At 45.5% G+C, this 16,724-nt stretch overlaps 1 protein-coding gene across 3 annotated transcripts in view; it reads right to left on the reverse strand.

The window, feature by feature from the left end:
* Positions 1-16,724, reverse strand: part of SORL1 (sortilin related receptor 1) — a 171,382-nt gene that overhangs the window by 92,684 nt on the left and 61,974 nt on the right. For all 3 annotated transcript variants that reach the window (XM_027036764.2, XM_027036763.2, XM_027036762.2), the window contains exons 10-12: positions 15,553-15,670; positions 15,266-15,339; positions 4,673-4,761 (exon numbers count right to left, since the gene is read on the reverse strand). In XM_027036764.2, coding sequence (XP_026892565.1) covers positions 4,673-4,761; positions 15,266-15,339; positions 15,553-15,670 — 281 coding nt within the window. The remainder of the gene's footprint in view (positions 1-4,672; positions 4,762-15,265; positions 15,340-15,552; positions 15,671-16,724) is intronic.

Consider the following 16,724-nt stretch of genomic DNA (forward strand, 5'->3'; position numbering starts at 1 on the left):
TCCAGAACTCAGGTCCAAAAAAGACAGCTGCACTGCCGGATGTAATCTTTGCACTGTCTTTTCGGGGCTCCGGGAGGAAAGCCCTATTCAATCAAAAATCTCCTATGAGAGGGGCGCCTGGGTGGCTCAGTCAGTTAAGCTTCCAACTTCGGCTCAGGTCATGATCTCACGGTCCGTGAGTTCGAGCCCCGCGTCGGGCTCTGTGCTGGCGGCTCAGAGCCTGGAGCCTGCTTCAGATTCTGTGTCTCTCTCTCTCTGCCCCTCCCCCGTTCATGCTCTGTCTCTCTCGGTCTCAAAAGTAAATAAACGTTAAAAAAAAATTAAAAAAAAAAAATCTCCTGTGAGGAAAGACGCTTTTGGGCGAGTCCAAAACATTATTAGTAAACTACCAAGAATAGCCTTTTGTTGGCAGGTAAACCTGCCTAGAAGAAATGGAAAATGATTTTGTCCTTCATGATCAAGTCAGCAAACCTGTGTTTGGGTTTTTGTTTTGTTTTGTTTTGTTTTGTTATCAGAGTGGAAGAACACAGCAGCCCCTTCTCTGACGAACGCACCGATTATACACAAGAAAACCGTGCATCCCCTGAGCAGGTTCACGGTGACAACGTGCTGATCGAATGAAGCTGAATCCCCAGAAGGGGTTCTTATTTACTCATTTCAGACATGCAGACACAAGAGCAAAAAATACAGGGTTCCACTTCTTGCTCTCAGTTTCAATTAACAATAACAAAGGTAACAGCCTCAGAGGAGAGTCCAGGCAGAAGCTGAACAAGTAATGGCCAACTCTTAGTTATCTGTGCTAATCAGGGAAAGAAAGACGTGAACAGTTTAAATTTTTTTTAATGTATATTTATATTTGAGAGAGAGACAGGGAGAGAGAGACAGAGCGCAAGCGGGGAAGGGGCAGAGAGAGAGGGAGACACAGAATCCGAAGCAGGCTCCAGGCTCTGACCTGTCAGCACAGAGCCCGACGCGGGGCTCAAACCCCCCGAACCGTGAGATCGTGACCCTAGCCGAAGCCAGACGCTTAACCGACTGAGCCACCCAGGCACCCCAGATGTGAATAATTTAAAAGAACCACCATCAAAACAAGACAAAACAAAAACCTAACTCTTACATTAAGCAATGTTCCAACCTCTGTCCCTACTGAAACTCTTACGAGAGTTCCTGTTGTTCCTGATGATGGCTTTCTTCCCTAAGGCTTTGTGTCAGGAAGCTCCCTTTCGAAACAGGTCCTTCCCCTGGCCTCTCTTTGTAGCTGGCTCAGAGACATAACAGAGCCACAGTGGGCACAGGCAGCTCCTGAATGATGCCTCACTCGCCTCTGCATCCTCCATACCTAGAACCGCGTCTGGTTCATTGCACGTGTGCAACAAATGTTCGCGTAATTGATGTGAAATGATTATCTAACAGAAATATGCTCGAGTTCCAGCTTGGGCCCTAACTACTGACAAGTCACATTATTTCCTTATGTGAAAAGTGAGGAAGGTAGACTGGGCTAGCCCTGATGCCTCTGGGTTGCCCATATCTGGGGGACCAACCCCCACCCCCTGCCACTCCTACTTGAGTTCCAGCCATTGCCATTTAGGCAGAGCACTGTGGGAGCGGTCCCCTGAGAGCCGCGCACCTGCCACAGTCCTGCACCCCTTCTGGTTTTATAACTCAGTAAAGAGGGGCGCCGGAGTGGCTCAGTTGGTTAAGCGTCCAACTTCAGCTCAGATCTCACAGTTCATGGGTTCGGGCCCCGTGTCAGGCTCTGTGCTGACAGCTTGGAGCCCAGAGCCTGCTTCGGATTCTGTGCCTTCCCCTCTCCCTGCCCCTCCCCTGCTCGTGCTCTGTCTCTCAAAAACAAATAAATGCTTAAATAAATCGGTAAAGAAATAGGCAATCTTGCAAGACTAAGTGTGCATGACCTATTTATTGAACAATCAAACACTGACTAAGCACCTGCTAGCCTTTACAGAATAGAAATACTGAGCAAAAGACCTTGTTAATGAGTTGAAAAAGTCAGGCATATAACGAAAGGGTAACTAGCGAGGGACGTCCATATGTGATCAATGCCCAAATAATAAGACAGCCAATAAATGCTGCGAGACTCAAGGAGAGTGATCACGGTGGTCGGGGAGGCCAGACTTGAAGGGGCCCAACACATCGAGACCTGCAACAGAAATCCTCTGTTTGTGCTCAGGTATCACAGTAAGTCGACACTGCAGTCTGAGGATATGTACTAACTATAGTATTATTTCCTGCTTCTCTTCTGATGAAGCTGATGGCACAGGGTGACAGGTCAAAAGCAAAGAAGCAGGAGAAGCAGAAAACAAAACAAAACCACCACTACAACAAAAAACCCAAAAACCAAACCAAAACAAAACAAAAACCTCTGAAAGCAACATACTAAGTAAATGCCAGGTGGCTACAGAGATTTAGGCCAAGCTCAGACTGATATTCGGGACACATGCACCTGTCACTAGGAGGCCTGAAAATATTCTCGTATTTGCAAGTGATTTATTTGAGCCACCCATACAGATGCCTCCAAACAACCCGGAGCAATACAAAGGTGCCACAGTGCCCACAAACCCTCAAGTCCATAACCCCACGGTCACTTTTAAGTGTCTGGGGAAGGCACGGTGATTTTCTGGCAGCAGGTTTATTTTCCTGACCGTGCGCTGCTCCTGCTGGTGCAGCAATGACACTGCGTTCCCGGAGCACGGGTGCACCGACAGATGGTGTGAGAGGACCAGTCACGCGAACGGCTTCCGTGAAGCCAGCCCGGAATGCAAATGGAATCTGCAGAGAAGTTAACCTAGGAGAACCAGAAACTGACTCTACGATCGGAATGCCACTCAAACAATGGCATGGGATGCACAGGAAGCCAAACTGTGTCCCCTACCATAGGTCTCACACAGCAGTGCCCCAACCGTCACACCGTTTGTTGGCCTGGGGATCTTAGTCCTGGAGGATGGACTCCTTCCGAGTGAGGGGAAACATCTTACTTTAGAGACTCAGTACCCGGCACGATTCAGGTTTGTTAAGCGCATGAGATGCGAACTGATAATTGACGGATAAATAAATAAGTGGACGGATAGGTAAATAAATGGCAGCTCAAATGTGGGAAGCACAGCGCTCGGTGACTGTCCTCATGGGAGCAAACACGAACCGGAATGCGAATACAGTGCGGCGCACGAACAGGGCTTCTGACTCTTGGCTCGAGAGAAGCAGCTGACCAGGGCCATACGGACTGGAGAACAGCCAGACGCCAGGACTTGGCTTCTCTCTGCTTCTTTGAGGCCAGGCTCCTCAGCACAGGGCAAATTCACCACAGGGGAAACCAGATGCTAAGGCCTCTTTTTTCAAACCACCCACCTCTCTCTTGCTGCTGAACCCTGTTTCTAAAAGGAGCAAAGGAAAAGAAGGCTTTCTTCTTTGCATTAAACAAGATGATTAGTGAGGCCTCTCCACCCGTTAGTAATACATCTTGTGGGTTCAGCTCAAAACTGGGAGGGCGCCTGGGTGGCTCAGATGGTTAAGCGTCCAACTCTTCATTTTGGCCCAGGTCATGACCTCACGGTTTGTGGGTTCAAGCCCCGTGTCAGGCCCTGTGCTGACAGAGAGGAGCCTGCTTGGGATTCTCTGTCTCCCTCTCTCTCTGCCACTCCTCAATTAGCATGTGTGCATGTGCGCTCTAGCTCTCCCCCTCTCTCTCAAAATAAATAACCTTTCTTTTAATTTTTAACATTTATTTATTTTTGAGAGAGAGGGAGCATGAGCATGAGCCGGGGAGGGGCAGAGAGAGGGAGACACAGAGAGAGAAGGAGCTGTCAGCACAGAGCCCGATGCGGGGCTCAAACTCACAAACCATGAGATCATGACCTGAGCTGAAATCGGATGCTCAACCGACTGAGCCACAGGCTCATTTTTTTAAAAACAGGGAGAAGTGACAGCCCGTGTGCCCTGACGTAACGTTAACAAAACTAACTTTTGCCCCAACTCAGACAAAAATAATCAAAGTGGTTCCGATAAAAGCAGACTTACGCAGGCAGAGTTTACAGACCCTTGACATTTTTGCTTTTCAGAGCAATACATCTGCAAAGAGTACAGAATGCAATTTAACATGAGTACCAGTCCGGCCTGTCACTAACAGATGTGGGAATCCTCGGCAAGCTACCTTACCTTACTAAGCCTCAGTTTTCTCATTTACAACATGAAGCAGTTAACCCCAAATGTCCCTTCTAAGTCTGTTCCTATGAATCCAAAACCCAAATGGATCACAGCAGAAGTCAACGGATTACCACGTAAAATGCATTCTGAAATGACTACTCAGGTACTATTATCATTTATCGACTGTTCTCATTATCACTCATTCTATGTCACACACAGAGCAAAGAAAGACAAGTTAAAGTCCCTAGTTAATTGTTTGGTCATTATTAATTTACATTTATAGAGAGCTGTCCTTTGTAGGCTCAATAAAATTATTTCATCTGTTCCTTATGATACCCCCTTGAGATAGGAAGGGCAGATTATCATCCCCCTATTAGAAATGGGGAGTTATTACGCTGAGGTCATAAACTGTGCCATCAACAATCTAGGGCTGTAGAGAGATAATCCGCTTATACTCACAGACTTAAATTTTGGGGAGTACGTTAAAAGAAAAAGCTTCATCGGAAACACTTACTTCAGCTCATTGGTTTCCATGCCCTGGGCGATGGCCATGATGATGCCGCCATGATCTCCCCAAGTATAGTAGTGAGGTCCAGGAAGTGCCTAAAGAGGAAAAGCCAGCGCTGATGCCACCGCTGTGGAGGTGACTGGGCAGAAACCATGCACGCCACACAGGCACACACATACACGGGCACACACATGAAAATGCAGCAGCAACACCAACCACTTGAATACAATGTTTTGGTTTTCAGGGCACATTCACATCCATTACCTCGTTTGCTCCACATGACCCTGGGATAGGACAGCAAGTTCTCATATCCTAATTTTTTTTCTTTCGCAAATGAAGAAAGCAGGGTTCACATTAAAGGGGCTGACTATAAACAGTAGAGGCAGGAGTCAAACCCAAATCTACTCTCACCAACCAGAGATTAAAAATTAACCAACTGGAGGGGCGCCTGGGTGGCTCAGTCGGTTGAGCGTCCAACTGCGGCTCAGGTCACGATCTTGCGGTTTGTGAGTTCGAGCCCCGTGTCGGGCTCTGTGCTGACAGCTCAGGGCCTGGAGCCTGCTTCGGATTCTGTGTCTCCCTCTGTCTCTGTCCCTCCCCTGCTCACGTTCTGTCTCTCTCTTTCTCTCAAAAATAAATAAACATTAAAAAAAAATTTAACAATTAACCAACTGGAGTTCGAATTCTACCGTGATTATATAAACCCACGGCAGTCCATCGTCCCTGCCAATTACAACTGAGAACTTTGAACAAGATACAAAAATCAGCTGCCCAAGGATGCTGAAAAGTAAACAAAATCAGGTGGCTTGTGTAGGGGACTTAAAAACCTGAGAAGCTACCATAAGGTTGGGGTTCCCTGGTATGGCTTTGCCCCAAGGGAAAGTCCCAGTCGTGGAATACCTCAGTCCCAGATGGATGGTTAAACCTTCAGGAGAAACTGTTTCTGCCTAAGGAATCAGGAAACGAAGCCACTACAGGCCTGGGAGAATGTGGATGAAATCCCAGAGGGGAAAGTGTCAAGCAAGTAAATCCTCTAATTCTGTGTATATGAACTCATGCCCAACCCCTAAACTAAACATGTGTGCAGCAGGACCTAAACCAGCACAGCAAAGGTTTAGCGAACGGAACTGAGATTTTAACTGCCACCCTCAGAATACAAAAAGGAAGCTCAAGTCTGAATCTGAGCAGATTTACTACATGCTAAAACAAAAATATCGACATTCCTCCAGTAGATTTTATTCCACGCATCTCATTCACATGTCCAGCACACAATCCAAAATTAATCAACATGCAAGCATACCAATAAAACGTGTCCAATTCTCAAGGGAAAAGACAATCAACGGGGCCAACACCAAGATGATTCAAATGCCAGAATAACCGAAGACTTTAAATAACGATCATAACTCTGTCTCATGAGTTAAAGGAAAACACACTTGAAACGAACAAAAGACATGAATTCTTCCCAGAGAAGTGGAAACTCTTTTTTAAGGAAAGAATTTTAGAACAGAAAAATCTAACATCTGAAGTAACAAATTCACTAATGGGCTCAACGACAGAATGGAAATGACAGAGGAATTGGTGAACTTGGCAATAAATATAGAAGAGTAGAAATTATGCATCCTAAAGAGCACACCAGGGGCGCCTGGGTGGCTCAGTCGACTTCGGCTCAGGTCATGATCTCACATCTCGTGAGTTCGAGCCCTCTGGCAGGCTCTGTGCTGACAGCTCAGAACCTGGAGCCTGCTTCGGATTCTGTGCCTCCCTCTCTCTCTGCCCCTCCCAGCTCGCACTCTGTCTCTCTGTCAAAAATAAACAAACATAAAAAAACATTTTCAAATTAAAAAAAAGAAAAGAACACACAAAAGAAGATTGAAAAGAAAAAAGCTCCACAGACAGGGAGGACAATAATAAAAGGTCTAAGCATGTGTAACTGGAGTCCAAGAATAACAGGAAAAAGGGACTAGAGCAGGGAAAAAAAAAAGAAAAAAAAAAAAGAAAAAAAAATTGAGGACATAATGGCTGAAACTTTCCCATATGTGGTGAAAAACATACATTCACATACTCAAGATCAGCATACCCACACAGGACAAACGCAAAGAAAACCACATCTAGATATGTCACAAGAAAACTGCTGAAAACCAAAGATAAGGAAAAAAACATTGAAGCATTTACACAAAATGATGCATTGCATACAGGAAACTGGAAACTAAAATGACTACAGATTTCTCATAAGAAACCAGGGAGGCAAGAAGATAGTAGCACGTCTTTAAAGCACCGAGAGAAAATTACTGTCAAACCAGAATTCTATATCCAGCACACATATCCTCCAGGAAGGAAAGCGAAATACAGAGATTCTCAAATGAAGGAAAACCAAGAAAATGCGTAGCCAATAGGTCTGCTCAACAAAAAATGCTAAAGGAGTTTCTTGAGGCCGCAGGGAAACCTATCAGGGGCTTACAGGGATTCTCAGGAATGAAGAAAGGGCAAAAGAAATAACCTGGGTAAATATGAGAGACTGTTTTTTTCCCCCTTGAACTCTTTAAAACTGGTATTAAAACTGGTATTTAAAAACAGGTAAAGCAAAACAAAAGCAAAAACACTGTCTTATAGCGTTTAAATGTATATCGATGGGATACACAGAATAATAACAAAAAGGTCAGGAAAAGAGAAAGGGACTTACGTACTCGCAAGGTTTCTAAATTTTAGGTTAGGTGTAACATTATGTTAAGAGCAATGTTAATTCAAAAAAGACCATGGTAGATTAAATATACATGTTGTCATCCTCAGAGTAACCGCTAAAAAAATACAAAGAGAGGCACCTGGGTGGCTCAGTTGGTTAAGAAACTGACTCTTGCTTTTGGCTCAGGTCATTATCTCATGGTTCCTGGGTTCAAGCCCCATGTCAGGCTCCACACTAATAGGGTGGGGCCTGCTTGGGATTCTATCTATCCCTCTCTCTCTCTGCCCCTCCCATGTTCTCTCAAAATAAATAAATAATTTAAAAAATATAAAGAAACATAATAAAAAAGACAGTACCTAAATAAAAGTAGAATGCCAAAACTATCTAAATAATATTAAAAAGGCAGTAAAGGAAGAACAGAGGAATAAAAAATAAAGATCATATATACATACATAAAATCCTGGACCTAAATCCAACTATATCAATAATTATGTTAAATGGTAACAGTCTTGGGCACCTGGGTGGCTCAGTCGGTTAAGCTCGGGTCTTGATCTCAGGGTCATGAGTTCAAGACCTGCATTGGGTTCCACACCCAATAAATAAAATAAGTAAATAAATAAAATGGTGAATTTTATGGTATGTGAATTACATCTCAACTTTAAAAGGGACCATTAAAAAATATTCTGAACTGAGTGACAGCAAAATTATAACATCTCTAAAATTTGTGGCCATAGCTAACACAGTATTTAGAGGAAAACTTACAGCTTTAAATGTTTCTATTAGGAAAAACATCTAAAATCAGTGACCTAAAGTTACACCAAAAAAACTACAAGAAAAGCAAAGTAAATCCGAAGTAAATAACGTTAAAGACAATACTAAAGAGCAGAAATCAACAAAAGAAAGCACAGAGACAAAGCCAAAAGCATGTTCTTTAAAACGATCAACAGGGGCGCCTGGGTGGCGCAGTCGGTTAAGCGTCTGACTTCAGCCAGGTCACGATCTCGCGGTCCGGGAGTTCGAGCCCCGCATCAGGCTCTGGGCTGATGGCTCAGAGCCTGGAGCCTGTTTCCGATTCTGTGTCTCCCTCTCTCTCTGCCCCTCCCCCGTTCATGCTCTGTCTCTCTCTGTCCCAAAAAAAAATAAATAAACGTTGAAAAAAAAAAATTTAAAACGATCAACAATATTGACAAACCAGTAACTAAACTAATAAAAGCAAAATAGAAAAAAAAACACACACAAATTATCAATATCAGGAATGAAAACAGGTTATCACCACAGATCCTATAGACATTTAAAAAAATTAAAAAATAGGGGCGCCTGGGTGGCTCAGTCGGTTAAGCGTCCGACTTCGGCTCAGGTCACGATCTCACAGTCTGTGAGTTCGAGCCTCGCGTCAGGCTCTGGGCTGATGGCCCAGAGCCTGGAGCCTGCTTCCGATTCTGTGTCTCCCTCTCTCCCTGCCCCTCCCCCGTTCATGCTCTGTCTCTCTCTGTCTCAAAAATAAATAAAAATGTTAAAAAACAATAAATTAAAAAATACCTTGAGTCATTTTAACCCAATAAATTCAATAACTTAGATGAAACTCACCAAGACAGACACAAGTCGTAGAAAATCTGAATAGTTCTCTATCTGCCAGAGAAACTGAATTTCTAACCAAAACATTCCCAAGAAGACTCCCAAGAATAAAAATGTGCTACTAAAAATAAATTTGAAAAAAATTCAAAAAATAAAAAATAATTTAAAAAAACAGAAAAAAAGTGAAAATACATTCACTGGTTAATTATTCAAGAAAAAAAATAACACCACTTTTACATAAAAGAGGAATCACTGCTCAACTTGTTCTATGACACCAGCCCAACCCTAACACCAAAATTTGAAAAGACATTACAAAAAAAAAAAAAAAAAAAAAAGCAGACCAGTATCTCTCTTGTGAATAATGTAAAAATCTGTAACAAAGTATTAGCGACTCAAACCTAACCTTATATAATAAGGATAATATATCGGGGCGCCTGGGTGGCTCAGTTGGTTGAGCATCCGACTTTGGCTCAGATCATGATCTCACGATTCGTTAGTTCGACCCCCTGCGTCAGGCTCTGTGCGGGTAGCTCGGAGCCTGGAGCCTGCTTCGGATTCTGTGTCTCACTCTCTCTCTCTCTGCCCCTCCCCAGCTTGCACTCTGTCTCTCCTTCTCTCAAAAATAAATGAACATTAAAAAAAATTTTTAATCAGGATAATATATCATAATGAAATCGAGTTTATCCCAGTAATTCGAGATTAGTATAATAGTCAAGAATCAAACAATGTAAATACCATATCATATATGTGATGGTACGATAATGAAAAAAATTACGTACTTTGGTCTTCATGCCCAGCTCCTGGTCAGAGCTCTTAAAAACCTTGTAACTTCCTGACTGATGGGAGTGATGTGTATCTTATATATCCTATATCCCTTAGAACTTCCTAGATGATAGGAGAGTCCTTTGTTCTAATAAGGTGACTCTTGGTGGACCCCTGGACAGTACAGGGGCTGGCTACCAGAAAAGCTAAACGTGATTAGAAGCCTGAAATTTTCAGCCCCACCCCATCCCCTGGGGAAAGGACAGAGGGCTGGAGAGTCTAAGTTCATAATCAATCATGCCTAAATGATGAAGCCACCATTAAAAAAAAACATCCCTGGGGCTCCTGGGTGGCTCAGTCAGTTGAGTATCCGACTGACGTCACGATCTTGCAGTCCATGAGTTGGGAGCCCCACGTCGGGTTCTGTGCTCACAGCTTGGAGCCTGGGGCCTGTTTCAGATTCTGTGTCTCCCTCTCTCTGCCCCTCCCCCGCTCATGCTTGCTCATGCACGCACTCTCTCTCTCTCTCTGTTTCAAAAATAAATAAATGTTAAAAAAAAAAAACACAATTTTTTTAACAAAAATAAAAATTAAAAAATCCCCTTAACTGAAAGATGAGAAGAGCTCCCAGGTTGATGGAGACATCCACATACTGGGAGGCTGGCATATCTCACCTCCATGAGGACAGAAGCTCCTAGCTCAGGACCCTTCTGGACCTTGCCCTATGTACCTCTTCATCCAGCTACTCATCTGTAGCCTTTGTAATATCCTGCATAATAAACTGATGGATGTAAGTAAATATTTCCTTGAATTCTGTCAGCCATTCTAGCAAATTATGGAACCCAAGAAGTTTGCGGGGCGGGTGGGGGGGGGGTGGTTCATAGGAACATCCTATTTATAAGCTGCTCAGTCAGAAGAATAAGTGACAACCTGTACCTTGCAATTAGCATGAGAGGTGAGGCGGGGTGGGGCTCAGTCTCATGAGACTGAACCCTTAACCTGCGGGGTCTGTGGTGACTCCAGCTAGCTGGAGTGTAGGACTCAAGTGTAGGACATGACTCAAGTGTAGGACATCCAGTTGGTGTCCAGAGAATTGCTCCTTGTGAGGGGAAACTCCCCCAACGTTGGGTGTCACCAGTATTCTGAGGGGCGCCTGGGTGGCTCAGTCAGTTAAGCATCTGACTCGTGATTTTGGCTGGGTGATCTCACAGTTCATGGTTTCAAGCTCTGAGTCGGGCTCTGTGCGGACAGTGTGGAGCCTGCTTGGGATTCTCTCTTTCTCCTTCTCTCTCTGCCCTTCCCCTGCTTGTGATCTCTCTCTCTCTCTCTCTCTCTCTCTCTCTCTCCCTCAAAATAAATAAATAAACTTTCAAAAAATGGTCCTTCAAATCTCTTTTTAAAAAGTATTCTGGGACACCTGGGTGGCTCAATCAGTTAAGCATCCGACTCTTGAATTCCGTTCGACAATTAAGTAATGGCTCCAGGGCTATCCCAGCCCACAGCCTGTGCTGCCCCTGCTCCGTCTTGCCACTTCATCTTCTCCCATAAACCCACCCACTCATGCAGATTCTGTGGGACAAGGAGGGGCGGTGGGTGCTCAGGAGACTGGCCCTAGACCCGGTCCAGCCACCGTGCAGGGGCCTCAGTCTCATCATCGATGCTGACACATAAGGACCCTGGACAGCTCTGACAGGCTGTCATTTTATAATTCTAAACCAACTACCCAATTTCAGATGGGGAAAACCTCAGCTCCAAAGGGCACAGAAGATTTATCCAGGCTCACAAAGAAAAGGTCCCAGGACCTCCCAGACTCGTCTAACTTTCTCGACAGTCAGGAGTAACATCTATCAGCCAACAATACATGGTGTCCACTATAATCATCAAAAAAAAAAAAAAAAAAAAGGCAAGCGGGACACCTGGGTGGCTCAGTTGGTTAAGCGTCTGACTTTGGCTCGGGTCATGATCTCATGGTTCATGGAGTTCAAGCCCAGCATCGGGGTCTCTGCTGTCAGCGAAGAGCCTGCCTCAGATCCTCTGCCTCCCTCCCTCTGGCCCTCCCCAGCTCACGCGTGATGATCTCTCTCTCTCTCTAAAAAATAACAAAAAACATTTTTAAAAAAATTTTTAATTAAAACAAACTAAAGTAAAATAGGTACAAGATGTGAACACTGCACAGCATGATTTTGAAATAGCCAATGAGCATATGAGAAGAAGCTCAGCATCATTAGTCACCAAGGAAAGGCCAATTAAGACCATGATGAGGGGGATGCCTGGGTGGCTCAGTCAGACTGAGCCTGACTCTTGATTTTGGCTCAGGTTATGATCTCATGGTTCATGGGTTCAAGCCCACATCGGACTCTGTGCTGACAGCATGGAGACTGTTTGGGATTCTGTCTCTCCCCCTCTCTCTGCCCCTCACCTGCTATGCTCTCTCTCTCTCAAAATAAATTTTAGAAAATAAATTAAATTTAAAAAAATTTTAAAACACACAATGAGGGGTGCTGGGTGGTTCCATTGGTTAAGTGGCCAACTCTTGATTTCAGCTCAGGCCATACATAGTCTGACAGTTCATAAGTTTGAGCCCCAAAGAGGACTCTGCATTGAAAGCAAGGAGCCTGCTTGGAATTCCCTCCCTCTCTCTCTGCCCCTACCCTGCTCATGCTCTCTCTCTCAATCCCTCTCTCAAAAGTAAATAAACATTTTTTAAAAACCGTGATGAGAGATCACTGCATACTCATCAAACTGTCTAAAATTAAAAAGACTGACCATACCAACTGTTGGCGTGGACCTGAAGCATTCAGAACTCTCACACACTGTTGGTGGAAATGTAAAATGGTACATCCACTTGGAAAAACAATTTGGTAATTCCTTAAAAAGTTAAACATAAGACCCACTAAGCTGTCCAGTCATTCCATTCTGAGGTATCAGCCCGGAAGAAATAGAAATATGTAGCTTAAAAAAAAAAAAAAAAAAAAAGCACGTGATCAAATGTTATAACCGCTATAATTTATAATCGGCAAAAACTGTAATGCCCATCAACAGACGAATGGATAAACAAATTGTAGAATATCCCTACAGTGGGACGCTAATCAACAACAAAATGGGAAAGAGCCCTTGATACATGAAACTGCATGAATACACCTCAAAATCACCATGACGAGGGACAGAAGCCAGGCAAACGGGTGGCATATTATGAATCCATTTATATAGAATTCTAGAAAATGCTAACTAATAATCTGGCAGGGACGAGGTCAAGAGAAGGATGGACTGACTGCGAAGGGGGAAGAAAGATACTTTGGGGAGGGACAGAAACGCTTGTTGTCTTAACTGTGGGGTCGGCGACGGTTTAGGGATGGTGACCAATTCTGATCAAACCGTACCCCTTCCTATGCAGAGTTTACTGTCCTCAACAAATAAAGGTAAGGAAAGACGGCACAGAAAAGAACTCGGGATCGGGGAATTCACGCTACTCATGAGTACCGGGAGGGGAACGAGAAGTACGGTCACCAATTTTCTGGGCAACCTCTACCCACCGCATCTCTATCTCACACTTCCCCTGTCACCACCCATGCCCTTCAAACCCCCAGACTGTCCCATGCAAACACCGCCTGAGCGCACTCAGATGCCCACTCGCACAGACGCAGTCTCAACCCTCCTCTCCCCTCCTTCCAAAAATAAGATCCCTTGTGCAATGGCTGCTCTTGGCGGGCATGAAGCATGCCTGGAAGGAGGCACAAGAGTGGCCCCAGCATTGGCCACATGACACTGCTTCACTGGAGAAGGAGCAAGCCACTGCTTTCTACCCTGAAGGAGAGCACTCGCAGATGTTCAAATCCCAGAGGACACCGACATCAGAAGGTCCAAAACAAACCACAAGCCTATCCGCTGAGGAGAGAACACCCCGTTTCAAAAGGAAGGTCTGGCTCCCCAGAAGAGGAAAGCCAGCTGTTTAATCCTTCCCAAGGGGGCGGCACAAGGATGCCCCCCACACTCCAAACTGTTCACGCTTTTTGACTCCTGGGCCTGAACGACATCTTTCACCCGAACACGGAGTTATGTTCTCCACCATCCTGGATGGTTCTTTATTTCTGTGCACACACGACGTCTCGGTCCCAGATCCCTCAGCCTGAAGGACGGTAAGCCCTACCTCGTAGGAGAGAGGTGCTAGGTCTCTGTAAACTGTACAGAAGCCAAACAAACGTCGGGTATTATTAATGCTTCACATAGTACATATTTAAATATAAATGTGTACAGGGTGCCTGCGTGGCTCAGTCATTAAGCATCTGACTTAGGCTCAGGTCATGATCTCACGGTTTGTGAGTTCAAGTCCCACATCGAGTGAGCTCAAGCCTCTCATTGGATAAACACGAGCCCCACTTTGGGTGAGCCCTGCTTTTCTCTCTCTCACTCTCTCATTCCCTCTGCCCCTCCTGGGATTCTCTCTCTCTCTCTCTGCCCCAGTCTCCCCCTGGATCACTTGCACCCTCTCTCTCTCGCTCAAAGAAAAAACAATAAAAATAAATAAAGAAGTAAATATGAACGTGTACATATCACATTCCCCAATAAGAAGCACCGTGAGGATGCTGGCTCTTCTGAGAACGCTACATCCCTCCTGACATCATGCGGGACGTACTCAAATTCTTGCCCAGTAGTCTGTTGCAATCTCCTGGTGGCTCCCCACACAGGCAGGAGAGTGCCCCTGAAAGCAACCCCTTGGCATGGGAGGCTGCTGAAAGCGTTGTTTTTCGTTTGTTTTTTTTTTTTAAACAGGTTTGGCAATTCTCTAATGTCCAGGGCTGGATGAACATTTTGGGACTATAAAGCGAGTTCTACTTTCAGAACTAGTATGATCAGTGCCTAAGGACCCAAAGTAGCTTTACGAACTTAAGGTAAAAACAGTCTTCTGTGGCACCTGGGTGGCTCAGTCGATTGAGCGACTCACTTCGGCTCAGGTCACGCTCTCCCAGTTCACGGGTTCGAGCCCCGCGTCGGGCTCGGTGCTGAGAGCCCAGAGCTTGGAACCTGCTTCGGATTCTGTGTCTCCCTCTCTCTCTCTGCCCCTCCCTCACTTGCACTCTCTCTCTCTCAAAAATAAACAAACATTTTTTAAAAGTTTTAATAATGAAAAAAAGATACAAAAATAAATAAAACAGCCAGCTTCACACCAGATACCCACCCCGTCCTTTGCTGACAGGGTCTGCAAACGTTATGCTGAGTACCCACCCCATGCCAGGCCCTGCAAACTGGGCATTGCTTTGTCCTCTTGGGATATTTAGTTACATTTACAAGGCAGGGGGAAGAAAAGGTCTGTTTTTGATTCAAAGGGCTATCTTTCGGCAAAATCGCGAGCCCACATTACAAGGTGTGGACACAAGTCAGCGCAGCGGGCGCTCACGTGTGGCTCTGGGTTCCCCTCTTTATTTCGTAGTCATACTTGGTGCCATTGACCTCCACCTGAGGCCACAAGTGTTCCTGAAATGCTGAGGCCCAATCGTGTTCTCAGACAAACAAGAACACGGGCTGAGGCTGGGGGAAGGGTTGGGGTCGGGGGGTGGGGGGTGGGGGGGGAGGGTGGAGCTGACCTCTCGCCATCGGGCTCCGGCACTGCTGGAGATGTACACGTTCGTCTTGCTTGCCAAGTTCTTTCCCACTGACCCTGAAATGCAAGAGGAGTAATGACTTTCAACTTCAAGAATATGTCAGATACCCGCCTTGCCCAGCTAGGAATCCGAAGTGGTATTTAGCGACTGAGAACGTCTCAAAACCACAAACGGTACCTGCCGCGGCAGGTGTCCGTGGTCACCGCGTATTCGGCTGCGTGTAACCAAAGAGCTCAGGGCCTAAGTGAGAAGCAGCAACGCAGACCTACCAGTGGCAATGATGAGCCCGGGAGCGGACTCCTTGGACAGGATGGGCATCCTCCGGAGCTGAAGGTTGAGCAGCTGGCTGAGCCGCTGGGCCAGGTGGAGGGAACAGCCCTGGGCGAGCTACGGGACACAAGTTCCAGACCCCATCAGCACGTGACAGGATGCCTCCCGCTCCCCCAAAACACGGAGGCCCGTGTGAAAACACTGCAACCACACACAGCGAAAAGGGAATCTGGCCCAGAGGAAACCAGAACTCACGCCCCAGCTGTCCCCACACCATCCCCCCTCCCACCCCAGGTGGATGCGATTATCCGAACCACACAAATGCCTCCCGCTGAAGAAAAGAGAAAAATAAAATTAAAACATTCCTTCGGAGACTCTCGGAGAATGGCAATTAGAAATCAGTGTCAACTCAAATGGATCGAAAGCTATCACTCCCTCTAGATTACCCAGAGATAACTCTCACGTGATTTGGGACCGAAGAGAAATGAAATGATTTCAGGGCACTCGTTGTTTAAGTCAGGAGAGATCAATTGCAAATAGGATTTACGCAACGCCGTCAGAGGAAACACCAAGGATCAGAAGTCATAAAGCTCCCAGGTGTACAACACATGAGATCTAAAAATCCACATGAAAACAATTGTGATGCAGTCTGCATTCGTCCAAAGAACCAGCCCTGCGATGAACGTCCACTGCAAAACGAGCTACTCAAACCCGCCTCCACCACTTCACATTCGGATTTTAATAGTTCTGCAAACAAAGCCGTTTGCTGTGTGGTCAGGCCTGGTTCCCTTGGCCAGAATGTGCTGGTCGAATGTCATTCGGCCACGTCTGGTGTTCTAGACGGGGTAACTCTTGGGTGCGCTCACGTTAATAGGTAAAAGTTGACATGGTCTGCAAGATACGCTGGTTTTTATAAAAAAGGATCTAACAAACGTCCACCTTGCTGGCATCGCAGTTTCGCAAATGAAAACTGGAGCAAGTTAGGCTGGGTCTCAAACAAAGATGTGCCGACCAGCCTGTTCTTTCAGCACCTAAACTCACAAGCAGAAACGAAAAGCTCGACCAACTGTTGTACAACTCATAACTAAACAGATCAGTCAGGGGAATAAGCGGAGTTTCAACAACACCATTAATTCTATACAACTAGGGCTCAGACCCCCAGCGGACACTC

Source organism: Acinonyx jubatus, chromosome D1, assembly GCF_027475565.1.
Source record: "Acinonyx jubatus isolate Ajub_Pintada_27869175 chromosome D1, VMU_Ajub_asm_v1.0, whole genome shotgun sequence".
In the NCBI taxonomy this organism is placed as follows: domain Eukaryota; kingdom Metazoa; phylum Chordata; class Mammalia; order Carnivora; family Felidae; genus Acinonyx; species Acinonyx jubatus.